The 20572-nt window shown below is 41.8% G+C and overlaps 1 protein-coding gene across 21 annotated transcripts in view; it reads left to right on the plus strand.

Annotated features, from left to right (window-relative positions):
* Positions 1-9752: 9752 nt before the first annotated feature.
* Positions 9753-20572, plus strand: part of washc2c (WASH complex subunit 2C) — a 33390-nt gene continuing 22570 nt past the window's right edge. For 15 of the 21 annotated variants that reach the window (XR_016491013.1, XR_016491015.1, XR_016491014.1 and 12 more), the window contains exons 1-6: positions 9753-10180; positions 10813-10956; positions 11242-11406; positions 11996-12064; positions 12179-12352; positions 14896-14989. Coding sequence is in view for 17 of the 21 variants with exons in the window: in XM_021580826.3 (XP_021436501.3) it covers positions 10813-10956; positions 11242-11406; positions 11996-12064; positions 12179-12352; positions 14896-14989 (646 nt within the window). In the remaining 4 variants the exon portion in view is untranslated. The remainder of the gene's footprint in view (positions 10181-10812; positions 10957-11241; positions 11407-11995; positions 12065-12178; positions 12353-14895; positions 14990-20572) is intronic. The other 6 variants (XR_016491016.1, XM_090217168.1, XM_090217172.1 and 3 more) reach the window with 1 other exon arrangement.

Raw genomic sequence — 20572 nt, forward strand, 5'->3', positions numbered from 1 at the left:
CCTTGTGATGAGATGCGCGCAGGCTCTGACTCGGCTCTATGTCTGCTTTTAGGTAGACACGGTCGTCTCCAGCATCTTTCAATAACACCCGTCCGACTTTGTTACTGTGTAGATATTAGTACGCCTCCAAACTTTTTAAGTTGCTCATCGCCTTACCATCGCAAGCTACGGATTCAACAAAGTAAGTAAATATGCTACCGTACGTGATACGAGGTCACTTCTTCACATCACCTTCCCAACCAACCATCAATTACGGAGGGTAAAGGTAGGCTTACCCTTCTTGATCTCCGTTAGGTTGTGTTCCCACATCATTATTTGTTTGGCAAGCTCTTTATGAATGAATGAAGAAACCATTTGTTTACTTAGAGCCGGAAATAATGCTCATAATTCGCGCAAGGCTTCATGGGATACGGAAACTCGGATAAGCAGATGACCTGCCCGAGTAACATCCCTAGCAACCTATCAGGACACAGGCCAGGGAGAGTTTGAGAGGCAGATTCATGGTACCCTAAGACACTCAAGCTCTGGTTGTGGGAGATTGGAGTGGAGTGTGCAGCTCAGGGATGTGAGGTGATTATAACAGTCACTGGCAGGGAATTTGTAACAATAGCATTGTGAATTATTTGGTTAAGCTACTCTGGAATAGGCCTATTTCATTCACAGTGGAATTGAAGATCTACTATAGACTAGACTAGTGTAGCCTACAGGACAATTTAAAGGTAGACTCAGCAAAATGATGCTGCCATGAGCAGCACCGCAGATATTGCAATAAGCGAGATGCAAGACTTCGCTCCCACACTGTCACACACAGTATCTGCACATGTGCATGGGTTCGCATAGAGCGTGGTAGGTACGGGTCCAAAACAATGAGAGAGTTTAGACTCGTGCTTCAACGCTCTTAGTTGTTTCGGAAATTGACCCACTATGCTGTTTATTTTGAGCCCCTACGTCAGTCATATCGCTGAGTCTACCTTTAATGATGACGAACAATTTATCAAACAGAATTTTGTTACAAAAAAAATAGGACCGGTTGTACTATTTAATGGTTTTGATATGATTTATTTCAGAAATTCTGACACAGATGAAGATGTAGTATATTTAATTCAACTGCTAATAATACTAGGTACATTTCATATTCACAAATGCCTAAGGTCTAATTCAAAACTTAACTTTCTTCACTTTATAAATTAATTTAAACAATATGGCACTACTTGAACTAAAATGGAAAACAAAAACGCAATTAAAACTTGTTGTATTATCAATGAATATGATTTGTTTGTTTAGGATTCCTTGAAAGGTAAATAGTTTGTATGTATGCTTGTTTGCATGTGACTATTCCTCTTTTGTTTGTTGATATTTGTTAATAAAAAATACATTTTAAAAATGACAAACAAAACAATGAAGAATTTGTTCAGTAAATGTGTAAGTGTAGGTTATTATGCTGATTATTCAGGTTATTCTCAGCTGGTTATTTAGAATAGGCTTTTATTTTTATTTATTTATTTTATGAAAAGAAAGCTTTGTGTTTATTACAAAAGTATTACATAGGTTAAAAAAAGGTTATTTGTCCATGGTTCAGATCAGTGTAGGGTGAAGTTGCCCCAAGATGCTGATCCCGGGTCATTTCCCCCACAAATGGCTACGGTTAGGATTGGGAAGGGGAATCTGATCCTAGATCTTTCTGTACCTAGGAGAAACTTTACCCGCTGTGTTCAGACCACAACCCTGGTTTTGAGATGTTTCGACAAAGTCAAGATAGAAACTCTCTCTGCCTCAATAAAGACCAGAGATACTGTATGCACAGCAACCTGTTACTCTCTTCCTGCTTCTGTTTTTTTGTGCAAATGCAGTTAGCTTAGGAAGCTGCTGGACCACAAGGCTTCAGGTTAACATTTTTGATAGCCTTGATAAAGATGAGCAAAAAAGACTGTATTCTAAAGCCTTTTTCTAAAATGTTTTAAGACATTGGCTAACACATTGGGAGGGATCTTAGACCATTCCACCATACAGCATCTTTCCAGATGATATCCTATGTCTGTGCCTAAGGACTGCCCTATTTGATTCAAACCACAGGTTTTTAATGGGGCTCAAGTCCAGAGACAGATGGCATTGTGAAATGTTGATTTTTTTTTGGTCAATTAAACATTTACTTGTGGATTTTGATGTGTGCTTGGGGTTATTGTCTTGCTGGAAGATCCCCTTGCGGCCAAGTTTCAACCTCCTGGAAGAGGCAATCAGGTTTTTGGCAAAAATGTGCTGGTACTGGGAAAGGTTAATGATGCCATTGACCTTAATAACTGCCCCAGGACCAGTGGAAGCAAAATAGCCCCTTTAACATCAAAAATCCACCACCATATTTTACAGTAGGTAAGGGGTCATTTTCTGCATATGCATCCTTCTTTCGACGCCAAACCCACTGGTGTGTGTGGCCAAAGAGCTCTATTTTTGTGTCATCTGACCACAGAGTCGGTTCCATTTCAAGTGCCAATGCCGTTCAGCAATGTCCAAGCGTTTACATTTGTTGGATGACATGAAAATAAAGCTCTTTGGCCATGCACACCAGTATGGGGCTATTTTGCTTCCACGAGTCTTGGGGCCCTTGTCAACTACGTCAATAATTTTTCCCAGTACCAGGATATCAATGTTAACAACAATAACTATGCCGGAAAATATTCTTATGACTATGATTTTTTTTAAATTTTATTTTACCTTTATTTATGATAAAGGCTAAACTCTGATAACAAGACGAGATGCCTTGGGGGAAAAAATTATAACTATTACAAATTACTTTTCATTTTAATCAACGAAAATGTGACGAGACGAGAATTCCATGTGAGACTATTGGACATTAAATTTGGCATGAACCTCCCTTTCATCTGTTTTGTTCATGCATGCAGAATATTTCATGCAATCCTCTCATTGGCAGAATTGACATCTTTCAGGTGGTCACTTCAGTCACCCCTCAATATTTTGAACTGATGCGAAGCCAGGGCACTTCACTTCACTAACTAACCTCAACTACAATGTTTACTCTCTCACTTACTTTCATGTAGGCTATATTTGCTTTGATCACATCAGAAGGTCTATTTTTCCATGTGCATGGTTATTTATTAATCTGTGCTGCTGCTCGTGCGGTGCAGTCCACAAATGCAAGTTGCGGTTGCTTTTCTCCTATGGGAAGAAAATTAATGCTATTTGTTGAATATTAGAAGCTGAAATTCTCACCTTTTAAAGAAAACCCCTTACCAAACTTGATGTTTATGATGGGGAGAAAATCAGAGCTATAAATTGTTTAACCTGTAGCCAAGGCTTTAAAGCAAGGGTGGGCAAACTTTTTGGCTCGAGGGCCACATCAGGATTTTGAAATTCAATGGAGGGACGCATTTTTTGGGGGACCAATTGTTAATTAAAATCAATTTGCAGGGACCTCCCGAGTGGCGCAGCGGTCTAAGGCTGCGGTCTAAGGAGGCGTCACTACAAACCCGGGTTCGATCCCAGGCTGTGTCACAGTTGGCTGTAACTGGGAGACCCATGAGGCGGTGCACAATTGGCACAATCAGCGTCGTCCGGGTTAGGAGAAGGTTTGGTAGGCCGAGATTTCCTTGTCTAGTGACTCCTGTGGCGGGCCGGGCGCATGCATGCTGACACGGTCGCAGTTGTACAGTGTTTCCTCCGACACATTGGTGCGGCTGGCTTCCGGGTTTAGAGGGCATTGTGTCAAGAAGCAGTGCGGCTTGGCTGGGTCATGTTTCGGATGCACGGCTTTCGACCTTCTCCTCCACAGTTGCAGCGATGGGACAAGACTCTAACTGCCAATTGGATAATACAATTTCCCCTCTTGCTTTAAAGTTTATATGGTTAATTATGCATCTGCCGCAATATTACTAATTAGTTTTAGTTGTCAGTCGACTAAAACTCCAGACAACTTTAGTCACAGACATTTTAGTCACATTTTTGATCCTATTAGATAGTGAATATTTAGTCTATTTAGTTTAACTTCCATCCAACTAGGCCTACTATCCCTTCCTATACCTAAGCTGGCAACATTGTCAGCTTAGGTATAGGAAGGGATAGTAGGCCTAGTTGGATGGAAGTTAAACTAAATAGACTAAATATTCACTATCTAATAGGATCAAAAATGTGACTAAAATGTCTGTGACTAAAATTGTCCGGAGTTTTAGTCGACTGACAACTAAAACTAACAAAATATTCAATTACTGAAAAAGGTATTTTATGACTAAAACTAAAACAACAAAAAAGCTGCCAAAATTTACACAGCAGGATATTTTTGACATTTTTGCCTCTGCAAGTAGGCTGAAACTTGGCTGCAAGTGGATCTGCAAAACAATCAAAACCCACAAAGACAACAAAATTATTTTTTTGCAATGGCCAGCTCAGTCTTTGTACTTGAACCCCATTGAAAACCTGTGGGTTGAATTGAAGAGGGCAGTCCACAAGCGCAGACAAAAGATATCAAGAATCTGAAAAGATTCTGTATGGAGAAATGGTCAAAGATCCTTCCCAATGTGTTATCTAATCTCATAAAACATTTTAGAGAAAGGCTCAGTATCGAAAACAGTGGTGCCAATAATTTTGACCCCTATCTTGTTGATAATTGTTTTTTAGTTGTTAAATAAAAACATTTCTTTCAAATAATGTAATTTGACATTTTTGGGCAGCATACAATAAGGTCAGTTATTGTTTTAATTTATTGTCTTAATTTATTGTTTATTTATTTAATTTATTTATAGTCTTTTTTGTTCATCTTTATCAAGGGTGGCAATAATTTTGGTTGTGACTGTACGTTATCCACTGAGCTATACATAAAATAAAATTCTGAAAATATACCTATAGGGGACCACATCAGATGGTTTTGATCAGTTCAATTGCTAAATTCATGTAATTCTACACATTTTGCCATCGGGCAGAGAGGGAAATGTGCAGTTTTATAGCTAAGGGAACCGTCAAAATGTACACAATTATTACCCGGAGGAAAATGGGGGAGGGTCATTGATAAGGGAATTTATAGGTTTAAGGTAATGATTAAATAATTCCACCCTGAGTCATAACTATTAGTGATTATTAGTTTATATAGCATGTATAATGAATAATTAACGTAAACGTAAGTCCAATAATGTTCGGTAGAGACATGTGAGGGAGAGAAGTGTATGTGTGTGTGTGACTAAGAAGATACTGAGAACAATTAAACTGTATGACCTGACCTGGCTACAACTCTGAGAAACTTACAATAGGACAGGGAGTCCTTTCAAGGTTCCTCTAATCTCGTGGGAATGGAACTGTCGGCTGGGTAGTGATAAACAGTGGTGAGAACTATGGGGAAGGATACATCTCACCTACTGTTCGTGTGTATGTATGTGCGTAGGCTATCTACTGTTTGTGTGTAGGTATTTGTCACACCCTGACCATAGAGAGCTTTTATTCTCTATGTTGGTTAGGTCAGGGTGTGATTTAAGGGTGGGTTATCAAGATGAATTATATTTCTACGTTGGCCTAGTATGGTTTCCAATCAGAGGAAGCTGTTTATTGTTGGGATCATATTTAGGTAGCCATTTTCCCATTGTGCTTTGTGGGATCTTGTCTATGTATAGTTGCCTGTGAGCATTATAGTAGCTTCATGTTTCGTTTGTTCGTTTTGTTCTTTAATGTTTTCTATTCCAAAATAAAGGATGGAAACATACCATGCTGCATCTTGTTCCACTCCTTATAACGATCGTGACAGAAGATCCCACCAAAAAACGTACCAAGCAGCGTGGACAGGAGGAGAAGAGATCCTAGACTTGGGAGGAGATAATGGCAGGAGACGAAAGCCTTCCATGGAAGCAGACGCAGGAGGATCAACGGTGACTCCGAAGTTTACGAGCACGACGGAAGCCCAGCCCTCAAACTTTTTTGGGGGGGACACACGGGTTGGTCGGCGAATCTGAGATCGAAGAGGAATATTGGGATAGACTGAGCGTGAGATAGATGAGGGGAGTGATGAAGTAGAGTGGATGTTTTGGTGTCTGGAACAAGACAGTCGCCGTGAGGAGCGTGAAACCACCATATTTTGCGGAGATACGCAATGTGTCTCCAGTGCGCATCCACAGCCCGGTGCGTTCTGTGCCAGCTCCTCGCACTTGCCGGGCTAAAGTGAGCATCCAGCCAGGACTCGTTGGCCCAGCTCTACGCTCCAGACCTCCAGTGCGCCTCCGGCCCACACAGTACGTATGCGCCGGCCATACGTACTGTCTCCCCAGTGCGCCTCCACAGTCCAGTATGTCGTGTGCCTCCTCCCCGCACTCGCCCTGAGGTGCGTGTCATCAGCCGGGTGCCACCTGTACCGGCCCCATGCACCAAGCCTCCAGTGCGCATCCACAGTCCAGTACGTCCTGTGCAGTCCAGAGCTTCCTGTGACAGTTCCCAGTCCGGACCGATATACTGCATTACACACCACAATGAATAGGCTTTCTCAATCATGGGCCCTGGCCAGCCCTGCCCTTACTGATGTAGGCCTAAAGCCTTTTGTGCTGCCTAACCAATGGCTGTGCTGTGTAAGGTGGCACTTCAGGAAGCGAGTCAAAAGCTTCTTTTAATTTGTACAACAATTCAATATCGGATGTCCTGTTCAGTTTGAGAGGGAGAGAGCATAAGAGTTCGAAGCAAATTCAATGGACCTAATTATATAAATTAATCTACAAACACACTTTAGTCCGCAATGGTTTATGCTAGAAACAAGCTGTAAAATGCCGGGGAAAGACGTGACTCCAATGCATATGGGATATCTTTGGTTTGTCTGCCTCACTACAACCTTCTGTAGCCGAGGAGACAAAAAATTACTTTGCTTGGAAGTCAGGCGCAGGAGAGTCAAACAAAGTGTAAAATGGAGTCTTTTAATGAATGTCCACGTAACATGCTCCATAACACTAATAAGAACAGATATAAACAAACATGGGTACGAGGACCCGTCGCGCACCTATACAACAACACTGACCAAAAAAAAAAAAAAAAACATCTCTGACAAAGACATGAGGGGAAACAGAGGGTTAAATACACAACAAGTAATGAATGGGATTGAAAACAGGTGTGTGGGAAGACAAGACAAAACCAATGGAAAATGAAAAATGGATCAATGATGGCTAGAAGACCGGTGACGTCGACCGCCGAGCACCGCCCGAACAAGGAGAGGCAACGACTTCGGCAGAAGTCGTGACAGTTTGACGTTTCAACAGGCTATTAAACGAACATAAATCAGTCAGGAACAAGTCAGATAGTCTAAAAATAATTTGTTCTATATTACTATTATTTCAAGGATATACCCTGCCATTTAAGAAATCAATTGTGTAGCATTTGTGACAAGCCACAGGCTGGCAGGAGCGCTCAGCATTTCAACAACACATCAATAGCATTTATGCATTAATTTTTTTATATGTTTACTTAAACTTTATTTAACTAGGCAACATGCCTATAGATTTAGCCTTTAGGCTGTATAAAATGAAATGTAAAAACAAACATTTTATTAAATACTGAAGAAAAAATTCCTTATTAGGCTATACAGTCATTTTAAAATGCCTTTGAAATCACTTTAGAAAAACGAGTTTGGCCAGTCTCTGTTTTGAGGATCATGTGGTGAGCCTTGTTTGTTCATTTAGCCTAGCAGATGATCTTATATTCCCATGCCCACAGTCAACACAAATCTATTTTGTAAGAACAATATCATGGAATAAAATAGAATACATTTGAAAATGATAGTTTCCCAAATGATAAAAAGTACAAGTGCATATAGGCCTACCTGATGATATGCAGCTGCTGTTGTAAAAAATGCATGGCATTTTCTCTAATTCATTGATGATCAGATACTTCAGTTGTAACTGGTTCAGTTGCACTCAATTTTTACAGTTGATAGACAACGTTAGCAATGTTCCAAACTAAGACTATCCTCTTTTTTAACAATAGCCTGTATAGAAATGTAAATATCACTTGTGCTCATTACACAGGTGCACCATGTGCGGGGGACAATAAAAGACCACTCTAAAATGTGCAGTTTTGTCACACGACACAATGCTACAGATGTCTCAAGTTTTGAGGGAGCATGCAATTGGCATGCTGACTGCAGGAATGTCCACCAGAGCTGTTGCCAGAGAATTGAATGTTAATTTCTCTATCATAAGCCGCCACCGTCACTTTATAGAATTTGGCAGTACGTCCAACCGGCCCCATAACAGTAGACCATGTGTAACCACGCCAGCCCAGGACCTCCACATCTGTCTTCTTCCCCTGTGGACTTGTCTGAGACCAGCCACCTGGACAGCTGATGAAACTGTGGGTTTGCACAACCAAAGAATTTCTTCACAAACTGTCAGAAACTGTCTCAGGGAAGCTCACTTGTGTGCTCGTCGTCCTCACCAGGTTCTTGATCTGACTGCAGTTGGGCATTGTCATCGACTTCAGGCAAATGCTCACCTTCGATTGCCACTGGCACACTGGAGAAGTGTCCTCTGGTCATTGTTGTCAGTGATCACCATTGTGTCGTCGGAAAACAAAGATTGTGTTGGAGTCGTGCGTTGGCTACTCAGTCGTGGGTGAACAGAGAGTACAGGATCGGACTAAGCACGCACCCCTGAGGGGCCCCCGTGTTGAGGATCAGCATGGCAGATGGGTTGTTGCCTAACCTTACCACCTGGGGGCATGTTTCAAATAAGGGCTGTGTTTTGTGTAGGCTTATGTAACGGATGTGAAACAGCTAACTTAGTTGGTGGTGTGCGCTAAATAGCGTTTCAATCGGTTACGTCACTTGCTCTGAGACCTTGAAGTAGTAGTTCCCCTTGCTCTGCAAGGGCCCTGGCTTTTGTGGAGCGATGGGTCACGATGCTTCGTGGGTGACTGTTGTTGATGTGTGCAGAGGGTCCCTGGTTCGCGCCCGGGTATGGGCGAGGGGACGGTCTAAAGTTATACTGTTACACTTACCCTGTTGTGACATTTTGATAACCATGTAAATATCTCTTGGACAAGGTGCTGACTTGAACAGTGCTGACTTGAACAGGAAGGTGGCACGGCGGTCCTTCGTGGGCAAATTTTGTCATAAAACTGTCATCAAAGTCTGGCATTCTCTGGATTTATGGTGCTTTCAAGACAACTGGGAACTCGAAAACAAACAAGGTTGAATCATAATGTCAGTGATCTTCAGGTCGGAGCTCTAGAAAGAGGCCCTAGTTCCTGACTTGGAATTTCGAGTTGGATGACGTTCAAAACGTATTTTCCCAGTCGGAGCTGGGATTTCCGAAATCTGAGATTTCCCAATTCCAAATCTCCAGTTCTTTTGAAAGCAGAAGAAGTCATGCTGGATTGACAGCATGGCCAATGTTGAATGTTTCCCCTTTTAATCTTGAAAAAGAGACCCTTAAAACCCAGACTTGGACCACACACGCACTCCACTGAATAGCAGGCTAGTGATTGTTTTGCAATGCTTGCAGTTAGCCACTGATTCCTTCCAAACCACTCATTGTTGAATTTGCGATTTCCAATTTAATGTGTATTGTGTAATGTCCAATGGCTCTATAATTTATCTTCATATGAGAAAGATTGAAAATGATTTGCCAGTAGATTATCATAATTTTATGCTAAAATTTTGAAAGTGTGTATGTTGACATGATCAGTCCAATCAAAGCTAGGTAGATATAACGTGAAGTGACGTCATTTTATCTGTGGCCAATGACCTTGAGCCTTCTTGGATTATTATATATATTTTTTTTTACAGTGCACTGCTAGCTATGAATTCTATCTGATGGTGTTTGCATGTTTCGGTAAAAAGACAAATAATGTCCCGTTCGGGAACACTGACAGGTAGAGAGCTTTTTTTGTTCAATCTGATTGCGTGGGCTTGGCTCCCTGGTGGGTGACCCAGGCCCACCCGTGGCTACGTGGCTGTTGTGTATTATTGACATCCAACATAATGTATTGATCACGTTAGAGAATGTTATGTGGTATTGCGTTGGTGTTACCCCGCCACATTAGTCAGGTGACTGCGGTCAGCTGATTGTCTCCAGACAGACAGAACATGGCCGACCTGTCAGAAGCCCAATGAGGAAACGGTCGAGTTTAGCATAATCGATTCTCTTTTCACGTCGTTTGGTTTGGGCTCATATTTTACTATCGTGGACAACATTTGCCAACAGTAACTAAGGTGAGTTTAATAAGAAGATCCATGTAAGTGCGAGAGTAGGCTCTCAAACTGCCTAGCTAACGTTAGCTAGCTAACTGTTAGCTCGTGTGATAACACATATAGACGGGTTTATACATATCTTTGACTTTAACAAGCCAGTGTCAGGAGGTGCATAAACATTCACTCAACTAACTATCATTCCAAATAACATTTTGCGAAAGATTGTGACTTCCCAAAGAAACATTTTTGCACTGCTGTGTTCGTAGTTTGTTAACTAGCTAATCTGGCATGCATGCAAGAAAGAGGCCGGTGGTGGCAGCTCATTTTATGCTCGCATTTGCCAATACATGTCTGTCGCTATTAATAAGTTATAATTTGGGGTTATTTTCGACAGATCAGGAATGTAATTTATTCATTACGTCTTGCAACGGAAACCGTTTATCGTTTAAGAACCAAACGGAAGCGAACGAAACGGGGAAGGACTTAACTGAATTTATCCAATAGAAACTTTAGTTTTCCGTTTGTAGTAAACAGTTTACAACAGGCGAAACTTTTTGCAAAATAATAGGTTTTTGCAATTGCCACGCTGAACCCCCGTTTCAAATGTTTTCTCCTGTTTATTACCTTTGAACAAGCCCCAAATATTGTTTCAGATGAGCGGGTTGCCAGATGGCATGGCGAATGTCCCCAGCCAGAGCAACCACGCCGGAGAGGATGGCCAGGTGTGGGAGAGACCCTGGACCCTGGAAGAAATGCGACAGACCAGCGCCAACTGGTCCCTGGCTGCAGACTCAGGGGTAGGCTAATTGGCATTTGTTTATGACCTTCATTTAGGCTAGTATCTCCTGAGTTATTATTCAGTCTCTGATTACCTGCCTGTTTTGTCTGCATTCAGCAATGTGTAATCCTCTTAATCTACATATTATGGGTAGAGGAATCGCACAGCATTGTAAACATGATCTCTTCCATGTGAATGCATTACTAACTATTTATTTTAGGGCCAAACACAATGGCTGCTTGTGGACAATCAGATACACTATTGAATAGATGAAGATGAAACCAATGTTTCATCTCCTCCACAGCTCTTCCTGTTCCTGCAAGACTTCTCCCAGAGAATGCTGTCAAAGACTCATGAGATAGAGAAGCAGCTGGATGGACTGATCAGGGACACGAAGGCCACAGACTGTTGCCTGCATACTGTCTTCAACGACTTCCTCATGCTCTCCAACACACAGTTCATTGAAAATGTATGTTGTGGTGTGAACAGGAAATACCATGGTTGTGTATGTTAGATAATTTTAACGGAAGAAAATGGACTGAAACAGAGTCTTGTCATGGGACCGTGTCCACAAAGCTTCTGAGTAGGAGTACTGATCTAGGATCAGTTTAGCTTTTAGTTCATAATGAGTAAGAGTAATTTAACAGATCTAAGATCAGCACTCCTACTCTAAGATGCTTTGTTATATATATTTTTTATTTCTTTAATTTGACTTTGGTGTGCCTAAATGAACACAACCCATATCTTGTTCCTCTGTTGAGCTAGGTGCCCCTCTTCTTTAGATGATGGTTGTGCTGTGTTTGACATTTCCCAGACCTTTTGAAATGTATCAAGCTTTTAACCTAATTAAGAAAATATTAATCGTGTTACATGGTAAGGAAAATGTGGAAGTCATCCCCCTGGGACTGAGGAACTGAGTCCTCTTGTATTTAATCTTGTGGTTACTGATGGTGGCTCCGCTGTTTGCTGACTATATCACAGAGGGTCTTATGTTTGATTCTAACTCATTTTTATATTGATTGTGTGATGTTACTGATCTTTGTGTTTGTTGACCTCAGAGAGTGTATGATGAGGAGGTGGAGGAGCCAGTGCCAAAGGCTGAGGCCTTGGAGAGACAACCTGAACTGGTAAATAATATACCTGCTCCTTCCCGGGAATGTCGTTTTTTGTGATGTCACAGGTCTACACATAACATCTTAATTTCCTCCCTCGAGTTAATGTTAAATTCAATTCCCCCCCAGGAAAAGACTCGTGAGCAGAAGGAAGCTGAGCTTATCCCTAAGGTCCAGGAAGCAGTGAACTTCGGTCTGAGGGTGCTAGACTCTGCCTTTGAACAATTGGACATCAAAGCAGGAAACTCTGACTCGGAGGACGAGGAGGCCACAGACAGAGTGGAGCCAATACTAGAGCCCAAGGTGAGGGTGGAATCATCTGGAAACATACAGGATTACAGATGAAATTCAAGTTACTTATGCCTGCAGATATCATGTTAGGATTAATACTAGGGGTGTAATACGTGTATTCGTACCGAACCGTTCGGTACAGGGACCTTGGTTTAGTCCTCACTGTGAATCCGAATTAATACATAAAGACCTAGGCCTACCTATTCCTTCCCTACCTAACCTATGCTATGTTGTATGCCTCTTGAGTAAATCTGAGCTGAAAAAACATTTCACGCTATTCTGTTAAAACAACTAGAGTCTATGGGCATGTTGTAATCAAAATTAATGTCTTTATTGGCTCATTTCAAACTGTCCTTTTGTGAGGCACAGCCGGAAACTTGTTCTGTATGATGGCTAATGGTGGGGTCGACAAACCAGGAGGATTCTCCATCGTTTCCAGTTTGGGAACGTTTTGGCCTTCCAGTAGATTACAACGGCGATGGACAGAGAGAGTATGTTGCCACTGCTCAACGAGAATGGCCTATGTAGCTGCCATCACCTCAAACACGTTGACACATTTATGCAAACTTCACCCCAGTATTCCTACCACCGGAGGAAAAATAAACCAACAACACAACTTTGTCTTCCCTCTGTATTCAAGCAGCTCTTCGCAGCTGATTCTGACCTGGCCAAAGAAATTACAAGGGCGATTAGGTATGTTTATAGCCGTGAATATGCGCCCATTCTTGGTGGTTGAGAAGAATAGGGGGTTTTAACACCTCGTGAAAATGCTCTAGCCACATTACGAACATCGCGCTTTTGCACCCATTTCATCAAACAGGTAGTACCCATTCTATATAAGAAAGCTAAAGTAGAAGATGTCAAAGAATTGGCCAATTCCTTCCAGTGTTCCGCTTACTACATATGGATGGACCTCCAGGGCTTCAGAGAGCTACTTAACAGTGACAGCCCGTCACGTTACACCTGAGTGGGAAATGTGAAGGACAGTGCTACAGACACACCCCCTTTGAGAGTCACACAAGTGCGCATATTTTTCTCTTGGTTAGAAAACATTATAGCATAGGCCTATACAATGTCCGAGCAATGTTTACATATTGATTTCACACACATATTGCACTTTATTTTAGTGTTGTTGATGAGCAATCGTGTGTTTTCAGTTAAGAAAATACAACGTGTGGTATTCCTGATTGTGCTCTTATCGGGTATTATAAACTGGGTGGTTCGAGCACTGAGTGCTGATTGGCTGACAGTGGTTTATCAGACTGTATACCACATGTATGACAACGTTTCTTGTTACTGCTCTAATTACGTTGGTAACCAGTTTATAATAGCAATAATTCACCTCAGGGGTTTGTGTTATATGACCAACATACCACAGCTCGAGTTTAAGAACAGCCCTTAGCAGTGGTATATTGGCTATATACCACACCCCCTGGTGCCTTATTGCTTAATTATATGACTCCTAATCATACACTAAATGGCCAAAAGTATGTTAACACCGCTTCAAATTAGTGGATTCGGCTACACCCTTTGCTGACAGGTGTACAAAATCAAGCACACCGCCATGCAATCTCCATAGACAAACATTGGCTCGTACTGAAGAGCTTAGTGCCTTTCAACATGGCACCGTCATAGGATGCCACCTTTCCAACTAGTCAGTTTGTAAAATTTCTGCACTGCTAGAGCCGCCCCGGTTAACTGTAAGTGCTGTTATTGTGAAGTGGAAACGTCTAGGAGCACCAGGCACAATGCCAAGCGTCAGCTGGAGTGGTATAAAGCTCGCTGCCATTGGATTTTGGAGCAGTCAACCCGTTCTCTGGAGTGATCAATCTGGCATTCCAACTGACAAATCTGGGTGTGGCTGATGCCAGGACAACGCTACCTGCCGCAATGCATAGTGCCAACTGTAAAGTTCGGTGGAGGAGGAATAATGGTCTGGGGCTGTTTTTCATGGTTCGGGCTAAGCCCTGTAGTTCCAGTGAAGGGAAATCTTAACGCTACAGCAATGTTCCAACATCTTGTGGGAAGCCTTCCCAGAAGAGTGGAGGCTGTTAAGGCAGCAAAGGGGGGGCTAACTCCATATCAATGCCCATAAATTTGGAATTAAATGTTCTTGGCCATGTAGTGTATATGTAATCAGGAATACCAACACTTCGTGTTTTCGTAAGTCAACCAAAATTAACTACAGTAACTGTTGGCATTTCCGAAACCTAACCAATCCTTTCCCCCAAAACTGCAATCCGTACCGAAATGTTGGTTTTGGTTAACTGTTACACCCCTAATTAATACCTATCCAGTACATCTAAGGGATGATTGGCACTCCTCTGAGTCTGGTTCCTCTCAAGTTTTCTTCCCTGGCTAATCTTTCCTTGCCACTGTGCTTCAGATTTCTCTTTTGGGTCTAGGTCGTAATAACTACTTTGTGACAATTGTTGATGTAAAAGGGGTGTTTTTGAGGAACATTTGAATGGTTCTGTCCGTGTTGACCAATGTTATCTCTGTCTGCTTTCTTCTCCCTCTCTCTTTCTCCAACCCACCTCTCGCTGTGTCTGTAGGACCTGTATGTGGACAGGCCTTTACCGTATCTTATTGGCTCTCAACTTTTTATGGAGCAAGACGACGTAGGACTGGGAGACCTTTCCAGTGAAGGTAGGTCACTTCAACTCTTTTCTTAATATACTATTTCTACTGAAAGAAAGTCTGTGTATTTTCTTAGCATGTGTTTATATTGTTAGTGTTCAATACTCTCTTCCAAGCATTGTGTTTCTTGTGTAACATTATTGTTTCTCATGTATTTTTTCGTAATGAAAATAATTCTCTGCACACTCCGGATCAATGCACAATTTTCTATTTATTTAGGCTGCGCTTTTGGTCGGCAGACCTTCATCAGAGCATACAAAACACATGACAGAGACCACATATAGGCAACGTGCGTCAATGCAATCAGACATGATGAGCAAAAGTTCAAAGACTTCGAGACAGTTTATATTTTTTCGTTTCAGTATATTTTTGACAGTTCATTTATTTTTATACCTTTTTACATAATGCATAAACACATTTCTTTTCTTCTTTTTTTTTTAAGACCAGGAAAATCCTCAGGCTAAAGAAAAGTCATAAATGACAGGAACCACATAAAGCTAGGGGTTAGGGGGAACCATATTAAAGCATGGCCCTCATGTCTTGGCTCCAGACTTGTACAGTTTGCCGTGCGGTAGCAGAGAGAACAGTCTATGACAAGGGTGGCTGGAGTCTTTGACAATTTTTAGGGTCTTCCTCTGACACCGCCTGGTATAGAGGTCCTAGATGGTAGGGAGCTCTTTTATTTTGCGAAAGTAAACATTTTAAATATATATATACTTTACTTACTAGAATGCTCACAAAATGTTAACAAGTACTACGGAACCACCATAGTGGATGCTAGGTAAATGATAATGAGCGCATACAAACATTCACTACTAAGACAGACAAACCAGCTAATGCAAGTATTTCAAAACGCAGTTTGCAGCATGCACAAAACAAATATTAGACAGCAGGGATCTTAATCCGAGAAGCTTGATCTTGCAAGCTAATGTTAGCCACTTAGCTAACATTAAAGTTTTTTTTCTGGTTGCGCAGCTGTAGATGAGGATTCTTTTATGAGGATCTGAGGGCCCCTGACAAATATTTTTAGTCTCCTGAAGGGGAAGAGGTGTTGTCATGCCCTGTTCATGACTTAGTTGGTGTGCCGACCATGATAGACCCTTAGTTATATGCACACTGAGGAACTTTAATCTCTCGACCCGCTCCATTACAGCCTGGTAGATGTGAATCCGTTTGTTGTAGTCCACGATCAGCTCCATTGTCTTGCTGATATTGAGGGAGAGGTTGTTGTTCTGGTACCACACCGTCGTCGGTGATCAGGCCTACCACCGTCTACAAACTTAAGGATGGTGTTGGAGTCGTGTGTGGCAAATCAGTCGTGGGTGAACAGGGATTACAGGAGGGGACTAAGCATGCACCCCTGAGGGGCCCCCGTGTTGCGGGTCAGAGTGGCGGATGTGTTGCTGCCTACCCACTACCTGGGGGCGGCCGTCAGGAAGTCAAGGATCCAGTTGCAGAGGGATGTGTCCAGTCCTAGGGTCCTTAGTTAATTGAGCTTGGAAGGCACAATGGTGTTGACTACAGCTCAGCATTCAATGAACAGCTTTTTACGTAGGTGTTCATCTTTTCCAAGTGGGAGAGGGCAGTGTGTAGTGCAATAGAGATTGCGTCATCTGTGCATCTGTTGTGGCAGTATGCGAATTGGAGTGGGTCCAGGGTGTCTAGGATGATGGTATTGATTTGAGCCATGACCAACCTTTCAAAGCATTTCATGGCTACAGTTGTGAGTGCTACGGAACAATATTCATTTAGGCAGGTTACCTTAGTGTTCTTGAGCATAGGGACTATGGTAGTCTGCTTGAAACATGTACAGTTGAAGTCAGAAGTTTATATACACCTTAGACAATTACATTTAAAGTCAGGTTTTCACAATTCCTGACATTTAATCCTAGTAAAAATTACCTGTCGTAGGCTAGTTAGATCACCACTTTATTTTAAGAATGTGAAATGTCAGAATGATAGTAGAGTGAATTATTTCAGCTTTTATTTCTTTCATCACATTCCCAGGTGGTCAGAAGTTTACATGCACTAAATTAGCATTGCCTTTCAATTGTTTAGCTTGGGTCAAATGTTACAGGTAGCCTTCCACAAGCTTTCCACAAGTTGGGGGAATATTGGCCCATTCCTCCTGGCAGAGCTGGTGTAACTGAGTAAGGCTTGTAGTCCTCCTTACTCACACACGCTTTTTCAGTTCTGCCCACAAATGTTCTATTGGATTGAGGTCAGGACTTTGTGATGGCTACTCCAATACCTTGACTTTGTTGTCCTTAAGCCATTTTTCCACAACTTTGGAAGTATGCTTGGGGTCGTTGTCCATTTGGAAGACCCATTGGCGACCAAGCTTTAACTTTCTGACTGATGTCTTGAGATGTTGCTTCAATTTATCCACATAATTTCCCTCCCTCATGATGCCATCTATTTTGTGAAGTGCACCAGTCCCTCCTGCAGCAAAGCACCCCCACAACATGATGCTGCCACCCCGTGCTTCACGGTTGGGATGGTGTTCTTCAGCTTGCAAGCCTCCCCCCTTTTCCTCCAAACATAACAATGGTCATTATGGCCAAGCAGTTCTATTTTTGTTTCATCAGACCAGAGGACATTTCTCCAAAAAGTACGATCTTTGTCCCCATGTGCAGTTGCAAACCGTAGTCTGGCTTTTTTTATGGCAGTTTTGGAGCAGTGGCTTCTCCCATGCTGTGCGGCCTTTCAGGTTATGTCGATATAGGACTCGTTTTACTGTGGATATAGATACTATTGTACCTGTTTCCTCCAGCATCTTCACAAGGTCCTTTGCTGTTGTTCTGGGATTGATTTGCACTTTTTGGACCAAGGTATGTTTATCTCTACGAGACAGAACGCTTCTTCTTCCTGAGCGGTATGACAGCTGTGTGGTTCCATGGTGTTTATACTTGCGTACTATTGTTTGTACAGATGAATGTCGTGCTTTCAGGTGTTTGGAAATTACTCCCAAGGATGATCCAGACTTGTGAAGGTGTACAATTATTTTTCTGAGGTTTTGGCTGTTTTCTTTTGATTTTCCCATGATGTCAAGCAAAGAGGCACTGAGTTTGAAGGTAGGCCTTGAAATACATCCACAGGTACACCTCCAATTGACTCAAATGATGTCAACTAGCCTATCAGGAGCTTCTAAAATCATGTCATCATTTTCTGGGGGTTTCCAAGCTGTTTAAAGGCACAGTTAACTTAGTGTATGTAAACTTCTGACCCACTGGAATTGTGTTACAATGAATTATAAGTGAAATAATCTGTCTTTAAACAATTGTTGGAAAAATGACTTGTGTTATGCACAAAGTAGATGTCCTAACCATCTTGTCAAAACTATAGTTTGTTAACAAGAAATTTGTGGAGTGGATGAAACACTTAGGTTGGCTTCATTAAAACTAGTTTATGTAAACTTCCAACTTCAACTGTAGGTGTTAGACTGGGTCAAGGAGAAATAAAAAAAATGTCAGTGAAGCCAGCTGGTCAGCGAATGCTCTGAGTACACATCCTGGTAATCTGTATGATCCTGCGGCCTTGTGAATGTTAACCTGTTTAACTTCTCTGGGATATGTGGGACACTAGCGCCCCACCTCAACAACAGCCAGTGGAATTGCAGGGTGCCAAATTCAAAACAACAGAAACCTCATAATTAAAATTCCTCAAACATACAAGTATTATACATCATTTTAAAAATAAATTTCTCGTTAATCCAACCACAGTGTCTGATTTCAAAAAGGCTTTACGGCGAAAGCACACCTTGCGATTATGTTAGGTCAGCGCGTAGTCACAAAAACATACTGCCATTTTCCAAAGAAGGAGAGGTGTCGCAAAACTCAGAAATAGCGTTCTAAATAGTCACCTACCTTTGATGATCTTCATCGGAATTCACTCCCAGGAATCCCAGTTCCACAATAAATGTTTTTTTTTTCTCCATAAAGTCCATAATTTATGTCCAAATACCTCCTTTTTGTTTGTGCGTTTAGTTCACAAATACAAATTCACACGGCACAGGCACTTAGTTCAGACAACAGTTCCATTACAGTTTGTAGAAACATGTCAAACAATCTTTAGGATGTTTTTATCATAAATCTTCAATAATGTGTCAACCGGGCAATTCCTTTGTCTTTAGAAAGGAAAAGGAATGCAGCTACATCTCACGGTCGCGCGCCTGACTGAGCTCATGGCATTCTGCCAGACACCTGGTTGAAACAGCTCTTATTCTCTCCCCCTTCACAGTGGAAGCCTGAAACAAGGTTCTAAAGACTGTTAACATCTAGTGGAAGCCTTAGTAAGTGCAATATGACCCCATAGACTGTATATTGGATAGGCAATGACTTGAAAAATTACAAACCTCAGATTTCTCACTTCCTGGTTAGATTTTTTTCTCAGGTTTTTGCCTGCCACATGAGTTCTGTTATATTCACAGACATCATTCAAACAGTTTTAGAAACTTTTGTTTTCTATCCATATCAAATGATATGCATATTCTAGCTTTTGGGCCTGAGTAGTAGGCAGTTTACTCTGGGCACCTTATTCATCCAAGCTACTCAATACTGCCCCCCAGTCCCAAATAACTTAATGGTCTTAGCTACATTGGCTTGATCACAAAGTCGTCCGGAACAGCTGGTGCTCTTATGCATGGTTCAGCGTTGCTTTCCTCAAAGTGAGCATAGGAAGCATTTATCTCGTCACGTAGGTTTGCGTAACTGGGCAGCTCGTGGGTGTGTTTCCCTGTAATCCACAATCGACGAGCGTCAGAGCCGGTCTTAGTCCTGTATTGATGCTTTTCTTGTTTGATGGTTCGTCGAAGGCGTCGTGGGATTTTTTATAAGCTTGCGGATTAGTTTCCCGCTCCTTGATAGCGGCAGCGCTATCTCCTCTCCGTGAAAGTTTAACTTTTTTAATACCCTGAAAACGTAAAGACACTGAACATTTTCTTCAAGTGGCAGGCAACAGGGTAATTGTCATCATTATGCCTTATAGTGCTCTTATGCTCACTAATTCTTTGCTTAAAGGGATACTTCAGGATTTTGGCAATGAAGCCCTTTGTCTACTTTCTCAAAGTCAGATGAACTCGTCAATAAAAATGTTATGGCCATATCACATGGGCAACGTAAGATGCAATTAACATTCATAGTGTTACATGTAATAAAGCCTTTAACGTTAAACCTTTTACCAGACCGAGGGTGTCTAAAGTCAGGGTTTTTTACTTTACTCTGTGCGCAATTGCCACAGGGATGATTGCCATTTCTGAGAGGCGCAAGGAGGGTTTGTTTGGAGCCAGAGTTAATGCTTGCTCTAGCAAGTTTTTATTAGTTTATAAACAATGCCAGTGCTGCATCACAGAATGTTTGATCATTTTTGCTTTAGGGGTACATGTGGTTCTACATGTAACAAAGCAGTTTTCACACTTTTGCCCAGCAACTTTTGGCACAGTTTGGAGAGCATCACAATACGCTTCTTCCACGTACTGGGAAGCAGTGGTTGGAAATGAAATTGTATTGTTTTTTTTTGTTCCGTTCCACAGGTCCGACCAGTAAAATAAAGTTCTGAACCGGTTCAAACCCCCAAAAAGTACTGGTTTATATT

This window comes from Oncorhynchus mykiss, chromosome 23, assembly GCF_057628025.1.
Source record: "Oncorhynchus mykiss isolate SJ-2025 chromosome 23, ASM5762802v1, whole genome shotgun sequence".
Classification (NCBI taxonomy): Eukaryota; Metazoa; Chordata; class Actinopteri; order Salmoniformes; family Salmonidae; genus Oncorhynchus; species Oncorhynchus mykiss.